The sequence below is a fragment of the Carettochelys insculpta genome, chromosome 3 (genome assembly GCF_033958435.1).
Source record: "Carettochelys insculpta isolate YL-2023 chromosome 3, ASM3395843v1, whole genome shotgun sequence".
Taxonomy (NCBI): domain Eukaryota; kingdom Metazoa; phylum Chordata; order Testudines; family Carettochelyidae; genus Carettochelys; species Carettochelys insculpta.
The window spans coordinates 198095885-198114875 of record NC_134139.1 but is presented as its reverse complement, the minus strand read 5'-3'; the positions used below and the strand labels follow the sequence as shown (position 1 = coordinate 198114875).

General features: G+C 42.8%; 1 protein-coding gene across 1 annotated transcript in view; it reads left to right on the top strand.

The window, feature by feature from the left end:
• The window catches only part of CDC5L (cell division cycle 5 like), a 49082-nt gene that overhangs the window by 5503 nt on the left and 24588 nt on the right, over positions 1–18991 (top strand). Inside the window, exons 4-13 of the mRNA XM_074989010.1 lie at positions 950–1077; positions 1943–2042; positions 2182–2400; positions 5586–5730; positions 6229–6417; positions 9009–9157; positions 11163–11325; positions 13548–13712; positions 14611–14691; positions 15120–15365. Coding sequence (XP_074845111.1) covers positions 950–1077; positions 1943–2042; positions 2182–2400; positions 5586–5730; positions 6229–6417; positions 9009–9157; positions 11163–11325; positions 13548–13712; positions 14611–14691; positions 15120–15365 — 1585 coding nt within the window. The remainder of the gene's footprint in view (positions 1–949; positions 1078–1942; positions 2043–2181; positions 2401–5585; positions 5731–6228; positions 6418–9008; positions 9158–11162; positions 11326–13547; positions 13713–14610; positions 14692–15119; positions 15366–18991) is intronic.

The following is an 18991-nucleotide window of genomic DNA, read 5'->3' as shown; positions in this document are numbered from 1 at the left end:
TTGAATTTCCGGCAAGTCGGCAGGGGGTGCCGGGAACCAGCCAGAAGCCTGGCTCCCAGCTCCCCTGGGCTTGTGGGAGCCAGGGGAAGCAGGGAAGAAGCTGTGTCACAGCAGCTGTCTGTCTGTGTGGCTCCCCCTAGCTGTGGGAGCTGGGTGGGCAGACAGCTGTGGCAAAGCAACTCCTCCCCAGCTTTCCCCAGCTAGGGAAAGCTGGGGGGCTGGAGCAGGGAGCTGCGACCCTTTCTATTCGCGCTTAACTCGAGTTAAGCGCAAATTGAAAATCGTGCTTATCGAGAGTCTACAGTACATGAAGATCAGTAGATGACCTCCATGCAGCCAGCATTTTCTTCTCCCTCTCTGCTGCTGTATCTGGAAGGGCTTTCTGTTGGTTTGAGTCTTCTGTAGGCTGCTCTGTTACACTGCCTAGCTGGATGGGAAGCGCTCCTGGTCCTTGGTGGCCAGGAGTGAGGAAGGGAGAGACATGACTGGTCCATTTCCTCTCCTGGCAGTCATTGCTAGCAGGCCTAATTTTCTCCTCTCCTCCAAGTTATTGCTGGGGCTTTTGTTAGTTAGAAGTGACGAATAAGATGTATGGTTGTCCTACAAAAATTCTCTGTTATCTGTTTCTTTCCACGTACAGCCATTACACACAACAGATGAGTTCACTCTTGTCATCCTCCATTAATGTTAACTTGTTGAATTTGCATGTTTCGTTATCTCTTGGTTATTTTTGTTAATTTGTGATGGTTTTGTTTTACTAACTTAAATATTAATGTTCAGGGATTCATAATTCTTCTCTGAAGTTAGTGTCTGTAATACTTACTGTGACCTACTGGTTTACACTTCTTGGGCAGTTTTTGAGGGTTCGGATTTCAGGAAATAATTATGCATGTTCCCCAGATGCATCAAGCATGTCATATGACCTGAATATTTTGGTTTGTATTTTCAGGGATAAAGCTGCTCAGAGAGACAATGAGGAAGAAACTGCAGATGATCCTCGAAAACTGAAACCCGGAGAAATTGATCCAAATCCAGAAACCAAACCAGCCCGGCCAGATCCTATTGATATGGATGAAGGTAAATTAAGAATGTTGCACAGATCAATATTTAAATTCATTCTCTTGAAGTTCCTTTTGGCCTTTATTTGTTTCATCTGGCCTCTTTTGTTCTCCCTGTTTTTTCAGATGCCTATCTCTGCTTTTCCTACAGTTTTTTTCATATTTCTGTTTTTTCTCTTTCTTTTCTTCAGTTTCATGTGGTCTCCCTGCTGCTTTGGACCTATTCCCCTCCTTATTTCCTGTCTCTTTGTCATCTCAGTTTCCCGCGATGACTGGCTTTTTTTTTTTTTTTGGTCATTGCCTGGATTTCTGCTATTTGCTGTCCACTGGTAATTCTCCTCTTTGTGTCTTCACACCTACTAACATCTCCTTTGGTAAATTTTAATTGAAATATACCGGTACAAATTCTTGTACCTGTAACACCAGTGTTATACACCTTAGATGTGTCGGATTTCATGAAGGGGCCCAGGGTGAAGACTGTTATTGAATACCAGAAGCTTCTCAAGTGTCATAGTCTTGTCATCATCACAATATTGTGTAGGCCTAAATATAAATGAAATTGTTTTCTATTATAGTGTTCAGTCTCCTTTTTACTAGGCATATTCTGATCTCAGTTTAAGTACTTTGCACATCAGTGAAATATTTCCCATATTATGATTGTTCTTGTCATCTTTTTGGTTCACCTGGCTGGTGGCTTAAGCTCTTGTGTTCATTTGATGGTTTGTGTTCATTGTAACAAAAGTATACAGAGGGCGTGGGGAATCTGTGCTGACACATGAATCCTGGAAGCTTTCTAAAGGTTTTCTTCTGATCTTTGTATTAACTCCCAGCTCCCCAATATAACATAAAAAATTGATTATCTTCCTTCTCTCTGCTTTTTGCAGATGAACTTGAAATGTTATCTGAAGCTAGAGCACGTTTGGCTAATACTCAGGGAAAGAAAGCCAAAAGAAAAGCAAGAGAGAAGCAGCTGGAAGAAGCTAGGTAGACACAACCCATCCCCTCCACTTCTCTGCTGTGTTGTCTCTTGATGATAATTGTAATGAACTTTCAGTTTCTTCTTCTGTCTCTTTCTCATGGAATCCCTTCTCTGAACTAAGTTGCCTTGGCTGTGTTTCCTCAGACGTCTTGCTGCTCTCCAGAAGAGAAGGGAACTTAGAGCTGCAGGGATAGAGATCCAAAAGAAAAGGAAAAAGAAGAGAGGAGTGGATTACAATGCAGAAATCCCCTTTGAAAAGAAGCCTGCTCCAGGCTTCTATGATACACTAGAGGAAAACTATCAGTCACTGGACGCGGACTTCAGGAAGCTGCGTCAGCAAGATCTGGATGGAGAATTAAGATCGTATGTATTTTTTTCAGTTTTGTGAGTGACTATTATGTGCCCGTGTAACAGAGGCCTGGTATGGGCAAGTATGTTTCTCATTGGCTAGGTTACATTGGCCCGAACCGCTGGCATCAGTATGCAAAAGGACGGTCTTGAAAATGCAAATAGATGCTCATTTGCATATTTGATTACTAGTAGACACTGCTGCTGGCACAAAAAATGCTGTGTAAACGTGGTTCTGCTGGCAACCCCCCCACTTTGTTGGCAGCCTCTTGTGCCTGATTTTTTTCCAGGCAGAAGAGGCTGCCAACAAAAGGGGCGTTTCACCGGCAACACCACGTTTACACTGCTTTGTTTGTGCCGATGGCCATGTGTGCCAGTGAGCGAATATGCAAATGAAAGCCTGTTTGCATACTACTGCCGGCAGTTCGAGTTAGTGTAACCATAGTCATTGGGTATAGGCCAGCGCACCTTGATTCTGATTTGCTGGCCCCTTTACTTCAGGTCTAAGTCTTTTTTGATTACCTGACTTGGTGAATTTTGGGTCAGTTTAATAATATGGGAAAATGTTGCTTGAACACAAGAATGAAGTGCCTAAGAATTTATAGGTTTTAAAGAATTTAAACCATTGCATCACTTAGCTGTGTCCTATTTGAACATCAGTAAGATAATTTCATTTTAGTTTTCATCAGAGAAACGACTACAAAACATGGCTTTATTAAATTGCTTGTGAGAGTTTGTAAGTGTAATGGCAATATTTTAACCTAGTTTTAGTGCCATTTTGCCATATAAAATTATTTGAATCTGCCCATGTGTACTTTATTGAACAAAATTTTCTCTGACAATGTACTCTTGAGAAGTTGCATGCATGTTTTCAAATGGAACAGCAGAGCTAGCCAGCAGGCTGGTGTTTGTTTTTCAGCAGTTCATTTGCAGTTACTTCTACCAGCCCTTTTCCACTGAGTCAGCAGAGCCAAAAATCTATGCAACTTGATTTACTGGCTGTAACCTAATTAATTTTTCTTTTAACAATTCCTAGTTTACGCAGTCGGTTGTATACAGTATAAATAGCAAACAACCATGAATTATGGAGATTCAATTCCTTTAAGGGGTTTGTTGATTGTGAGCCCTGAGAAAGAAGCTCAAGTGGTATCACCAGAAACTCTTGTGTGAATTACAGCTCCAAATTCAAATACTTGTTTAAAAAGCGTGTAGGGTACAGATTCAGTTCTGGCTCCATGCCCTAGTAACCCTTCCCCCAACTTCCCATGCAGGATTTCATCTGCTGCTACTATTATTATTCCTCCAAGGGCAGAGCCTTGTTTCCTAAGCTTCCATGGGTTCCTCCCACCATTTGTGAGAGGAGGGAAGCTCCTGCTTCCTTGTACCATGTCTTGGGTCATCTTAGAATTTTTCAGTGCTCCTCCCTCTCTCTGAAGTCACTGAAATGCTGCTTAGCACCAATGGATCTCTCCTAACTGCAGCTAAAGCAGAAACTGTTTCCTAAATCATCAGGGATACAAGTAAATTACATTTCTTACAGGTACTGTCGTATTGCAACCTCCTGTGGGGGTGGGGCACTCAGGGGAGGAGTTTGTGAGGTTAAGAACATAAGAACATCCATATTGGGTCAAACTAAAGGTCCATCTAGCCCAGCCTCCTGTTCCCCAGCAGTGGTCAATGATAGGTGCCACAGAGGGAATGAACAGAACAGGTGATCACCTAGTGATCCCTACCCTGTCTCCCTCTACCAACTTTTGACAAACAGAGGCTATGGACACCATCCCTCCCCATCCTGGCTAATAGCCAGTGATGATCCTGTCCTCCGTGTGTTTATCTAGTTCTTTTGTTGAACCCCATTCAAGTCCTGATCTTCACAGCGTTCTCTGGGAAGGAGTTCCACAGGTTGACTGTGTGTTGTGTGAAGAAATACTTTTGTTTGTTTTAAACCTGCTTCCCGTTAATTTTATTTGTTGACCCCTAGTTCTTGTGTTACAGGAACAAGTAAATAACTTATTTCCTTACTGCATACACGTCATGATTTTATAGATCTCTGTAATATCCCCCCTTAATCTCTTCTTTTCTAAGGTGAAAAGTCCCAGTCTTATTAATCTCTTCTCATGCAGCAACCATTCCAACCCCTAATCATTTTTGTTGCCCTTTTCTGAACTTCTTCCAGTGCCCAGATATCTTTTTTTTTGAGATGAGACAGCCACATCTGTGTGCAGTATTCAAGATGAGGGAATACCATAGTTTTTTATAGAGGCAGCAAGATATATTCTCCATCTTATGTTCTATCCTCTTTTTAATCATTTCCAACATTGTTTGGTTTTTTGACTGCTGCTAACTGTTTTTTTTTCCCCCTGTTGCTATATGACAGTACCTGTAAGAAATGTAAGCACTTAGTGGAGTGCAGGGATCTCAGATCAGGAGGTTGAGGAGTGTGTGAGTGGGGGCAAGCTCAGTGCAGAGGAATGGTGTGTATGGAGAGCTCAGGGCAGCGGGCTGGGTATAGGAGTCAGGGCAGGGGGTTGGGTTGTGGGGGAGTGCAGGTGCCAGGGGAAGGGATTGAGAGGTGGGGGGCAGTGCTGAGGGCAGGGGGTGAAGGCTGCACAAGTAAGGGTGGGAAGCTGGGGGAGCTTGAGTGTGTTTGACCAAGCTGCCAAGCCACCTGAGTATGAAGGCAGGAGCCTTGGGATGCTGTCGCTGTGCCACCCAGAAGCTCTGGGAGCTGGCGCATGCCCACTAAGGCTGGGACCTCAGGGCAGGGCGGTTTGGTTTCCTGGGGGAGTGGAAGGTAGAAGAGGGTGGAGGAGGAACAGAAGGGGAGGGGTGGGCCACCTATATATGCCCAGCACTGGCATGGGAACCTTAACTCATGTACAGTATCCAGAGCCCTGCCTCCAACCAGCTGCTCTCTCACTGGTGCCCTGCACCAGGACTCACGGGCTTATTCTTTCACCTTTACCTAAACCCCCTTATTTACAATGTGACATTACTTTTCTTGTTGCATGGTTTCCAATCCATATATTACCAACTGACTTCTGGTCCACAAGGTACTGTCTCTTCCCAAAGCATGTCTTGGTGCAGCATATTCCAGCTTCACCAGCTCAAGCAAAGGATTTTTCTCTCTCTGAATTGCCAGTTTTGCTTTGCTAATCAGTTCTGAGTATTCTGAATGACTTTGTTGTCTGTTGTGACAGGGAGAGGGAAGGAAGAGAGCGCAAAAAAGACAAGCAGCATATGAAACGAAAGAAAGAATCCGACTTGCCTTCAGCTATTCTTCAGACCAGTGGAGTGTCAGAGTTTACTAAAAAAAGAAGCAAACTAGTGCTTCCTGCACCTCAGGTAAGTTGTCAATCAAATGCAAAGTGTTACTGTCCATGGGATGTTTGGTGGCCTGTGTGAAATGAGCGTAATGGTCACAGTTTTGTACCCAGTGCACCACAGTTGCCACATAAGCCAGTTGTTCAAAGAGGCATAGACAGAATTTTATCTCTTTCATAGTGTTTTCTCTAGGTTAGACCTGACGTACATTGACAGTGTAGATTGACAGTGTAGACTGACATTGACAGTGTAGACAGCCATTGCACATGCTGTATTTTCCTGTGTCTGTCTCACACCTTTATATCATCGTACATTTCAGGCAGGTTGTTTATTTTTTTTAATTGGCTTGAATAAGCAGTTAACCAGTGCATTAAGTAGTAATGGAGTTTTTCAGCTGGGTTTGAGGAGCTTATTCTTAAAGTATTTTTCCCCCTTTGGTATGTAATACTTGCAGATATCAAGTAAGGTCTTTATTCTCCCAGAGGTAATTTATTGTTTGATACTGGTTTCCTTTGAAAGATTTCAGATACAGAACTCGAGGAAGTAGTGAAAGTAGGCCAGGCGAGCGAGATTGCACGTCAAACAGCTGAAGAATCTGGAATTACTAACTCCGCTTCCAGCACCCTTTTGTCTGAATACAATGTCACCAACAACAGCATCGCACTTAGAACACCCAAAACTCCAGCAGCACAGGACAGGATCCTACAGGTAAGGAATAAATGTACGAAAGAAGCTGTGTGTTATCCTAGAGTGAGGGTGCTCAGACTTTGTCATAGCAAGCCTCCCTAACTGAAGCACTGAAAAATTTGCCACCCCAAAATTTATTAAGACAGGACGACAAAGATGAAAATCCTGTAGTTTGTAACAGATGTGTCCAAAAGAAATTTCAAAATCTCCACAAGCCCCCGCCCCCCTAAGCCAGGCACCCCACACCTCCAGAGCACCCCCCCACTGATTACTCACCAGAGCTGTGCTGTGCAAGCCACAAATGGACTTACTTTCACCCTGCACACACACAAGTGAGCCAGGGATGAAGTTGCCGCTGCACGGCGCACGCAACACAGCCATCATGGCCACAGGAGGAGCCACCTCCACTATTGCTGCCACGTGTTTGTCCCACCAAGTGGTGGGACGCATATGCAGAGTGGGCAGCAGGCTCTCCATTTCACCCCACCGCGGTTTCCTGTTTGCCATGTGATAAACGGGAAGCATATTGGACACTGTGAGCTTGTAAGAATACAAGTAATAAAATAGAAGAGTTTTGACCTATCTGGTTATAATAAGGTTCTGAATGTCAAAAGTGCTAATTTGATTTCATAGAGCATCTTTCAGGTTATCTCACAGTTCTGCTCAAAGTTTGCAAACTTTTTGGGGAGTTGTAATATCCATGAACGCTGCAACAACACCTCAGCACAATCTGAGGGGTCCTGGATTAAAGAGAACAGGGCTTATAGGTCATTAGGCTCACAGGGAGAGAGAACTGTTTCCTCTTCTAGTGTGGGCTGAGGCAGTGAGCCATGGGTAGGATGGTCAAGCTGGGGAGGCAGAGCGTGGCACTCCTCAGTCCACCAGTGCCATGAGCTCTGTGGAGATAGGCTACTGCAGGAAGTTAGGGGTGCTGAGCCAATAGATGAGACGAGTGTTCCCTCTAATTTTTTCCATCCATGGGCAAGCATACATTTTGTTGTGTGCACCACAGTATGTGCACATGTGCACCGCCAGTGGAAATCCATGCTGCTGTCTGCAGGTGCTTTGCTAATTAACAAAGTGGTGCCTGAGCCTCTCCTCAGCTTACAGAGATCACTGACTGAGACTCAGGCCAAGGACATGTGGTGTTGCTATCAGCTTGGATCAGTGGATTACTTTCCACTTGCGCTGGCAATATGTAAGACGCCTAAGACAGGGACCTTGTTGGGCTCCTGCTTCTCCCAAGAACAGACCAGCCACCTGTTCCTTCAGCATCTCGTCCACAGGTGCTTATGTATTTCATCATGGGATGGAAGTAACCCACCAGCTTCGAGGATCGTATATAAGGCACTACTGGAGGCAAGATACTAGAATAGAGGGATTGTTGTGGTGTTGTACAGTTATAGTTCTTGTGCAAATGTGTTTAATCCATTCAGATTTAACGGACTTTCAGCATTAACGGACATCCTTCCCCGGCCCATTAGTTTGTTAAATCGAGGGTTTACTATACTGCCTTTATTCTGTCTAAACATGACCTTAATATTTGGTTGACTTTTGGACAAACTTAAGACACCTTGAAACAGTGTTTCTGAAACTTTTTGAGCTGATGGAACACCAAACAATAAAATTTTTTATGCAGAACACCTGTGAAAATTAAAAAAAAAAAAAAAAAAAAAAAGCAGGACCAAAAAAAAAAAAAGCATCATATATGCAGAGATTCTTACCCTTTATGCCCTCACACCTCCCCTGAAAGTGAACTTACTGTTTACACCTCCCGTCCTTCCCCAAATTAATCAATGAACCAATCAAGACATAATTAAGAAATTTTCTGAGAGGCACCTCCCACCTCCCCGAGGAGGCGCACCCCACAGGTTGAGAATCCCTGATATATAGCAAAAATAAAATGAAGTAATTTAATCAGGTGTCATAGCAAAGAAGTAGTAATATTGTATCTGATTTTAACAACAAAAGATATACCATCAGTATATTTTTCCAAATGCTCACATCACACCTGTGAGTTGTTCGTGGAACATCAGTGTCACGCAGAACACAGTTTAAGAAACACTGCCTTAAAGGGTCCCTGATTCTTCAGAGGGCAGATGAAGGGCACTTTCTGAATATCAAAGCCCTGAAGGTGTCTTCAATTGCAGAAGTCCCTGATTACATCTGAATCTGACAAAGTGGGTCTTTGCCCACAAAAGCTTATGCTCATACATTTCTGTTAGTCTATAAGGTGCCACAGGATCGCTCATCGCTTTTGCAGATCCAGACTAACACGGCTATGCCTCTGATACTTGATCACATCTGACAATCTTAGCTGTGGTATCTATCAGTTTGAAGGAATCTGAAATATTAAACAAGTCCCTCATTGTAGTAACTTTTACTTTGTGCTGTGTATTAATTGGAAAGGAAGATGAAAATATTAATGTGTGTTGTAGCCAGTATATATGTATTAAAATTAGGAACTTTGAAATAATTTCAACAAACTACTTTGAATGACTGTTCACTAGCCATACTGGTTTTTTTTAACTCTACATCTATTAAACTTGCATAACAAATTTTGATTTTGGAAATCCTGATGTTACGTGCTCTGTATATTGTCTGACACACAGGAAGCCCAGAACTTGATGGCTCTGACGAATGTAGACACCCCCCTGAAAGGTGGTCTTAATACCCCCCTCCATGAGAGTGACTTCTCTGGAGTGACACCGCAGAGACAAGTTGTTCAGACTCCTAATACAGTACTTTCCACACCCTTCAGGTAAAACAGACTTATTCTGGGATGGGTGGATGTTCTTAAAATAGCCTCAGTAGCAAGACTGGGTTATTGTCTTACAGCAAATGCTAGCTTGACTTTTAGCCCTAATACACCACTTTCTTTGTCTTCTTGTCATATCTTTGTCAAGTTGAGCCTTCCATCTTTTAAAACGGTAAACCCCTGCTTTACCTGATTTCGACATACATGTTAATTGTAGTAACGTGAATGTTGAACTCCTGCACACCAGATGGCGGGTGAGGCAAGGGGAAAGCCATGGGGCTTCTCCTTTCAGCCCCGTAATCCCCTAGGAGCCCAGAGCTGCATCGCCTGGTCAGTTTCCTGGCTGCTGCCAGCAGCAGGGAGCCAGGGAACTGATCAGGCACTGGGCTCCAGGCACTCAGGGGCTTAGAGGGGGGCGGGAGGGGTCCCCCCCCTCCCCTGACTTACATGAAACTGGAGTTATGCAGGAATGCCCATGTAACTCAGGGTTTTACTGTACGTTGAACACAATTGGGTGGCTAGGGCTCCTGGGTACTATGGTAATACAAATTAAATAATAAAAAAAAATTACTGATATCTCCAAAATTTACAGTGGTATTCTCTGTAGTATCTGATCCTAATATTTCCAAAGTATGTCTGAGTTTCAGGTATGGGGACACACTTGATTAAAGATTCTGTGAACTTGTGAAAAGCCATGGTTTTATATATATATAATTCTTGTACTGCCAATCCAAATATTATGGAATTGTTAGTGTGACTCTTAGAGTAGGTCCTAGATAAACATGTATCCCACAAATGTAATATTCCATAGAACTGGAAAATAGTAGACATATGTTTTGGGGCTGTAGTTTTTCAACTAAACTTAACTGTTTGTCATACTTGAGACAGCAGAAACAAATGACCTAGAAAGTATTCTCATGGAAGCTTTTCAAAAATAACCTCAGTCTATCCCCTAAAAAAAAAATTAGAAGCTGCAGTCCTGCAAGTGGATCCACTCTAGCAGATCTTCATTTTTTGCAGAGTCCTGTTGAATTCAGCCCAGCTTAACACAAGTGCAAAGATCAGCCTGTGCTGTTCCAGTTGCTGGTGCACATGTGTGTGTAAAATCTCCTTTTGCATTCAAGTTTTTCCCACTTACTAAAGATCAGATTTGCATGGGCAAATAGGGCTATTTCTAGGCACCTAATCTTTATGGATTGCAGGTGTGTAAATCCAAAATATTGGGCATAAAACTGTGTGCTTATTACATGAGAATCAGTGTTCTACAATGCCTCTTTTAAAGGAAGCAGTAAAACAAAGCAGAACCTTCAAGTTAACAGTTTTTAAAATGGGTTAGATGTTTTTATCATTTACTCTCTTAACAGAGCAAGTTTAAACATCTAAGAGCCCTTCTAATTGAAATGTTGCCTATACTTCAGTGTTACTTCGTGGCAGTCTGTGGCATTTGTGAGATTTTGCTGTGAGTAACCAGTGCAGAGCACATGGGGGTGTTAATTGCAACAATACTTCTGAAAAGTCTAAGTTAAAAAAATGTTACTTTAATAAACTCAGACCTGTAATCATTTGTGGCACCAGTGAAAAACTGTTTTTCATCTATGCAACCAGAGCAAAGCTTGCTCTGTGCTAAACAAAATCAAGAGGCTAAATTAAATGTCCTTTGCCATTCTGACATATTAAGTGTTTTATGCAGTCCCCACTCTTTCAAGCTAAAGAGAATCGCAGTATCTTTCTAAATACATTTATGCAAACTATAGCATTTTTAACTTTACATCTTAAATACAGTGTTTTAGAAGAGTAATAGCTGTAGACCACACACAGGGAGAAATCTATTGTTTCTTCTATGAAATAATCCACTTTATTAAGCTGTCATCACAGATTGCATGGTTTTACAAAACGCTCTGAAAACTGGATCAATTTAGCTATATCTTACTATTATAAAAAGCATTCAGAATCTTTCAGAGCTGATTTCCTTTGATTAAAATGATTAATGTTGTCTTTAACAATTTAGGACACCATCTCATGGAGCAGAAGGTTTGACCCCTCGTGGTGGAATGACTCCGAAACCAGTGGTTGGAGCAACCCCAGGTAGGACTCCACTGCGAGATAAATTGAACATCAATCCAGAAGAGGGAATGGCAGATTACAATGATCCATCTTATGCAAAACAACTGGTAAGTAGTGCATGTGAGGAAGAGAAGAATGTTCTGTTAATTCTTGGCCTCTGAGGATAGCACAAGAAGCAGCGGGCTTAAACTGCAGCAAGGGAGGTTTAGGTTGGACATCAGCAAAAATTTGACAGTCAGGGTGGCTAAACACTGAAATAAATTTCCTAGGGATGTTGTGGCATCTCCGTCCCTGGAGATCTGTAAGAGCAGGTTAGACAGACATCTGTCAAGGATGGTCTAAAGACTCTAGATTGTGTTTGCTCCTGATGTGAGGATGGGGGACTGAACTTGATGACCTCTTGAGTTCCCTTTGAGTTCTAGTATTCTCTGATTCTGTGAATTTCCTGAGATTTGAAATTCATTTTCATCTCAAGTACAGAACTTGCATTACCAGTTAGTCATAAGTATTCATACACGATCTAGTAAGATTACATCCCTGCGCTCTCATCACATCAATAATACACTTTAAAAGCAAAAAAAATCTCACCACATACAAAAAAGAAAAACAATTTTGAGGACTCCCTGTCAAAGAGCTCCAACACTATCCACCACATAAAGACATTTGGATATAAGTGGGCCTCAGTCCCACTTATGTCTTTGAAGTGGAACAGGAAGTACTGAGTCCCAAGAAAAGAGTCATTTATCCTGTAATCCCACTCTGCCCTCAGATCCCATATATCTTGGCTGCCAATTCCAGATACAGGATTTTCTTGTCTGTGTACCCTGTTGACAGAATTAGTGATTGAAGTTTTACCCATTAGGAACTGTATCCCTTGAAATGCCCAATAACATAGCAGTCTGGTCCAGATTCTTTCATCGCCTTTGTCAACAGATGTTTCCATTCCTGGATATTCTGCCTGATGAAGCTCACCAAATAGATGTGGTGTAAGAGGCCACAGTGCTATATAGGAATTGCCTTGGGAGCTCTTTTTATGTGGCAAAATCTGCAGCCTGTACTGTTGTTTTTGGATTTCTGCCACTAGAGACGTCGGAGTTTCTCTTTGGGCTAGCAAAGGATTTCCAGTCCAAAATGTTTGGTGTGTTCTTTTGAAGGAAACGGTCCACTATCTGAGGTTCTCTTAGCTTAAAAGATAAAGTTTATTTGGAGGTCCTTGTGAGTGTCTCAGTGCCAGCTCATTCTTCTGTTCAAAGATTAGCTTGACTCTTCACTCAGAAAGTTTAAGAGACTTGTCAGATTCCTAACTGTTTCCAGTGGTGTTTATGCTCCTACTATTATTCTACTGGAATAATAGTTAGATCTGTGTGCCACTGCATTGACATTCTAGGGAAGTGATATCTGACGAATTAGACAACTCTTCACAAATAGCCTTATACCCATGCTATGGAAAAAGTCTTTTGACTGCTAACTTCAATGAAGTGCACCTCCTCTTGAAAGTCTAGTATGTTGAAACTGACATTGAAAAAGAGGCGCCACTTCTGTGCTATACATTTTTTTTTTGCTGAATGCCTTTCCTTGAACCATTCACAAGCTGTTTTCAGAGAAGCTGCATGTCTTCCTTCCACAGACCTCAGGAGACTATATTCATAGAGTATGAATTCTGGGGTCATTGTATAATACGGATTAATAACATTCATCTGTCATTCATTAAACTTTCTTTTGAGTTTTTAGTTATGTTTTCTGTTAAGTTGACTGCATAGCTAGCTAAAAATCAGCAGATGGAATCTGTACTTTTTCTTTGTACAGTAAAATTCCTTTAATCCGGCCTCTGATGATTGGGAAATCCTGATGGTCTGGCATCTGGCAAAAATGGTTCCATTTATGGAGATAATTTGGCAAAATTTCATAGTCTGGCGTACAGTAGCACCCTGAGATGTGCACGGGGCTTGGGTGGTGGTGGGGCAGTGTGGTTAAGCCTGGGGTGGGTTAGAGTTGCAGGAGTAATGGGGAGGTGAAGTTGAGCCAGGACATGCAGAGGTTGGAGCCGGGGCATATGGGCACGGTGAAGAAGCTGGAGATGCATGGGTGGTGGTGAGCCACGACAGGAAGGGCTTGAATTTGGGTGTCAGGATTGTGGTGACATCCAATGGACCAGAAAATTTGGTAATCTGGCACCTGTTCGGTCCTAGACATGCCAGAGTAAAGGAATTTTACTGTATTTGTTAATACTTTAGGAAAATGGAAATCTACCAAATTAAAAAAAAAAAAGCCACAACAGCACGCACTTGTGTTCATTCAGAATGATTAAAACTTGATGAACTTTCAACAGGAAAGAGAGTCTCGTGAGCATCTGCGGCTAGGGCTTATGGGCCTTCCTGCCCCAAAGAATGACTTTGAGATTGTTTTGCCGGAAAATGCAGAGAAGGAACTAGAGGAACATGAAACAGATGATACCTACATAGAAGATGCTGCTGATGTAGATGCTCGCAAACAGGTGGGAATATGTTTGTGAAATTAGTAATTGTTCTGTACTCGGTGTTATTTCCTGCAGCTGAGGATCCATTCTTAATGAAAGCAGTCAGTTGCATGAGGAAAATGGTAAAACTTGCTTGTAGCCTTTGGATGGCGTTAGACTATTTTAAGGAACACAGTCAGGTTAAAATAGTTAGCATTCAAGTTCTAGAACAGTTCTGTTGGAATTATTTTTTTAAATTTACTTGTGTCTTAAGTTATACCTTATCTTATCACAAAGAAAGAGGTAGCTTTTTCCTTGAAATTTTTTTTTCTATGTATAGTTTTAAGTATCGAATTCTGTAAAGGCCTAAATGTGGTTAACTTTGCACATATGGCAACCACAGAATATTACATGTGAAATATAATAAGAATGTGCACCAGATCAGATTTCAGGTTCTATCTATTGCCAGTTCTGTTCACTCCCTCTGGGGTATCTGGCATTGGCTGTTGTTGGAAGACAGGATATTGAGCCAGTATGGCCATTCTGATGTATCATGAGGTTCAAACCAGAGGGCAAGACAAATTTGGGAATTTGGAAAAAGATGACCCCTTGGGAAAATATTAAGGCTGGGGAAGCCTCATTAGTGGTATCCTCCCTAAGGTCCTGTCTTGGAGAATCTGTCTATTGAATTTAGTGAGCTTTCGCTAAGGCGCTAAATTCGGTTTAGTACAGTAGATGGTAGGTGAACTGGCAGCCATCCACACACACTTCCCCATTCTGTTAGTTTCCTGCTGTAGTTTGGTCATTCCTAACCAAAAAAAAAAAATTCAAATAATACCACTTCGGAAATAGTCTAGCGGCATTCACCTTTAATCTGTTACTGGGAAGGATCAGACTATTATTGTGGTTGGGACTAACATTTGAAATATCTGTTTAGGCTATTAGAGAGGCAGAGCGTATGAAGGAGCTAAAGAAGATGCACAAAGCTATACAGAAGGGTCTGCCGAGGCCCGGAGAAGTAAGTAAGAGAAATTTCTTCATGATTGTATAAGATCCAAATGGCTGTTTAAAGGAAAAAAGAAAAAGAACACATTGAGATGAGTTGTTTTGGCTCTTTTAAACAATGGCTACTGTAGGCTAAGGTTGCTTTATGAAAGAATAAAATCATTCCTTTAGTATGTTAATTTCCTTATCTTGGGGCCAATTTCTGCCTTCATATGTGTGTAATCAGTGGATCTTGCATATGTGTAACTGAATAAGAAATTTGTTTTTTAGGTTTTTTGCTGGTACAAAGTTTGTTAATCTGTTACACACAGCTCCGTTTTCGATACCAACATTATTGGGTGCATTCTACAATTTCAATACCAACATTATTGGGTGTGTTTATTTCAGCTAACATGGCATTAAAATATGTAATGTGTCTGAACATATTTTATTTCTGGCTAGGTGAATGAAACGATTCTGAGACCTTTGAATGTAGAGCCTCCTCTAACAGACTTGCAGAAAAGTGAGGAGCTGATAAAGAAAGAGATGATCACCATGCTTCATTTTGATCTTCTGCATCATCCGTATGGAGAGCAGCCTGGGGCTAAAAAAGGGAAAGGCCCAGGATTTGGAACCAACAATGCGGAGCATATTACATACCTTGAACAAAATACTTATGAGAAGTACTCCAAAGAGGAGCTCAAGAGGGTAAGAACAATGTGTCACATGATTATTGACATACAGTCTCCAGGTATTATCTTGCCATTGTGCAAGGAAAACAAGCTCAAGCCTGGATGTTCTGTGATGTTATGTAGCTGTAATTTACCTTAAATGTCTTCTAAGAGCCCAGGAAGCAGTAGAAATGTTGGTAGTGTTGCTAGACAATATTGACTTCCTGTGGTCCAGCAAATTCGCTCATTCGGCACTGGTCAGGTCCTGAGGGTGCTGGACTACATAGGTTCAAACTGTAGTAGAAATTAGAGTTGGCAAACTTAGTTAGACAGTGTACTTCTCTGCTCAGCTAACATCAGATTGTTTCCCAGCCTACATTTTCCTAGGGCTTGGTGCAGAATCTCTTTAAATGTAAGAAGAGTTGGGACTGCTATCACTTCCCTTAGAGAATGTTCCACAGTTTAGTAAGAGTTCTTGATCTGTACATTTTCCATATATTCATGAGAAATTTTCTAAATGTTAGACTGAATTTGTTTCCCATTCTGTCAGGCGTAATCTTTCCGCACATGAGTTGCATCACTGATACACCCACGCTGCAGTTTCACATGATGCATGGTATGTATCTTGGACAATAAGAGTGGTCCCTTATGAGATGGTGGTCCTCAGGATGCTGATAGATTTTGATTTTTTTTCTACTTCCTCAGTGATGATGGCCCTTATCTGGAAAGGGCTATTAATGATACTCAACATAACACCTGAGCTAATAAAAACGTGAAACCCTTGTAGCTTTCACAACCACGTAGTCTAATTCTTCAAGGAGTGGAAATTGCTACTAGCAAAAATAAATAAATAAATAAAATCCTTTGTGGGTATTAACACTAGGACCTAGTGACTGACTGTTTTAACTCAGGGCCTGCTTCCCAGTGTGTCACCCAGCCCTGTTGTGTCCATGGCTGTGGGTCTGGCTGCCTCCAGAGTTCAATGGCAAGGGCCAGTTAACCATTAAGCATGCCGCTGAGACTTATGCTTACCGGTTAACCTTTTGACATCCCTACTAGGACTATATCCTCTCTGAGCTACAGGCTGGTGTGCTTAACGCCATTCCTTAGATTCACCAGATAAGGTGATTTTAGAGATACCTAAGTAGTCTTCTTGTTGATGTGTTGCTGTAAGTATAGCTGAAGTTCAGTGATTTATCTAGTGAATCGCTACGTTTGAAACTCAGTTTGCCTTTTACACTCATGTCAGAAAGAAGGTGTAGTTATGACTCTATCAATAGTATGGGTCATTTTCTGACTGTCAGGGTGGTTAAACACTGGAATAAATTAGCTAAGGAGGTTGTGGAATCTCCCTTGCTGGAGCTTTTTAAGAGCAGGTTACACAGACACCTATAAGGGGTGGTCTAGACCAGCAGTTCCCAACCTTTTCCAGACAGAGACCCATTTCGGCAATTCAGGAATACTTGGTGACCCAAGACAATTCAAAAAGCAGGGGCAGGGAGCAGCAGTTTGGAGAGCCAATACCCTAACTAGCTAAATTTGCGCCTGAGGCAAGAATATAGAATTGCGTCCCCCATATACCTATTCCTAATAGTTATTTCATAGAAAAGGAGTAATACGTTAATAACACTACATTTACTATAGTTAATCAGAGTTGTGGTGGGAGAAAGACACTCATGCCCAAACCGCTCCCTCCTGCTTAAACCCCACAATCAGGCTGGGGGTGTCACACTTGGGCTGAAATTAAATAAAACTATGTATTGTACACTTAAGTTTAGATCCTGATGCCTCCACAGCTGGAACTGGGCTGGGGCCAAGCCCTGGATGGCAGAGCCAGGAGCAGGAACCCCAGCCGGGGCTGGGGAGAGGGATATATGACTCCCGACTCCTCTCCCCTCCTGGATGCTGGAAGCCAGCTAGGGCTGAGCCCTGGCCAGCAGCATCAACCGCGGGACCCCCAACCACAAGGCTGGAAGCTGGCTGGGGCCAAGCCCTGTCCAGCAGTGTCAGCCGTGGGAATTCCGGCCAGGGCTGGAGAGGAGGGGACTCCTGACCCCCATGGCTGGAAGTTGGTTGGGGCCAAGCCCCAGTTGGCAGTGCTAGCCGTGGGAACTCCGTCCAGGGCCGGGGGGTGGTGGAACCCCAGTCCCTGTAGCTGGAAGCCAGCTGGGGGCAGAGCCCTGTCTGGCAGAGCCAACTGCAGGAACCCGGGCTGGGGTTGGGCGGGGGAGACCCGTGATCCCTGCGGCTGGAAACCGGCTGGGGCAGAGCCCTGGCTGGCAAAGCCAGATGCTGGAACCTCCACTGGGGCCGCCAAGAGACTCTGACACCCTCCCCTCCCCGCGCCATGTCTGAAAGCCAGCTGGGGTAGAGCCTTGGCTGGCTGAGCCAGGCGCAGGAACCCTGCTGGGGCTGGGGGGTCTTCACGTCCTGCAGAGGATGGAAGCCAGGGTGCTGAGCCATCTCTCCCAACCTTGGACCCAGGCCCCTTCCCTACCTGAGCTGGGTGCTGCACCTCAGCCATGCAGTTCTCTGCCCTGCAGCTCAAATGGTTCTCAATTTAATTGATTGGCTTAACTGCCTGAGGGCTGTTAATCCAAATAAGTGGAGAACCAGTTCAGGAGTGTGACGCTATTTAAGAGCCGTATGTAGAGCCACCCAGCCCAGACAGCGACCCTTTTGAAATGTAACGGCGATCCATAGGTTGGGAAACCCTGGTCTTAGATAGTGATTGGTCCTGCTGAGAGGGCAGGGAACTGGTCTCTATGACCTCTCAAGGTCCTTTTCAGTTCTAGTGTTCCATGATTCTATGATGGTTTGTTTCCTTTATGGGTCTGTAATGTACACCAGATCTTATGCTAATGCCAACAATCAGTTTCTCTACATTTGAAGTCAAAGGAGTTACACTGGTATAATTGAGCAACAAACTGAGCTCCAGCTTTTTGATACTCCTGGAGCTTTGAAGTTTTTTTTGCCAGGGATTCCTGTCCCACAATATGTATCGTCAGACTGTGTTGAGTTCCATATCAAAAGCTTTTCCTGTAGCTCTGGATTTCTTACTTTGTTGTAATGTTGTGTTTCAATATTTACTTTGAAATAGACCGACATTTTTAACAATGTTTAAACAGTTTGGGGCCTCAGTTTTGGCCTTAAGAGGGCATAATGCTCCTTAAAAGGGGCTGGTTGTCAGAAGAAGGGTGTTTGGCTCTTTCTGAAAATCAGGCTCTTGTAAAATGTATCAAAGTGCCCATCCCAAAATTAAAACTATGTGGAATCATTAACTGTTGTTTTAAATTAATCCTTTAAATCAGCCTCTGTATCTATTGATTGGAAGATAACGGACGTGTTGCCAATATTTTAAAATGGCTCTAGATGTGACCCTAGCTGTTACAGACCAATCAGTCTAACATCAGTGCCAGACAAGTTTGTTGAAACTATAGTAAAGAATAAAATTCTCAGACATGCAAACGAACATAACTGGGAAAATCAGCGTGGTTTCTGTAGAGGGGAATCATGCCTTCCTAAACTACTAGAGTTCTGTGAGATAGTCAAGAAGCATGTGGACAAGGGGGAGTCAGTGGATACAGAGTAATTAGATTTCCAGAAGGCCTTTGATAATGTCCCTCACTAAAGGCTCTTAAGTAAAATAAGATGTCATCGGAT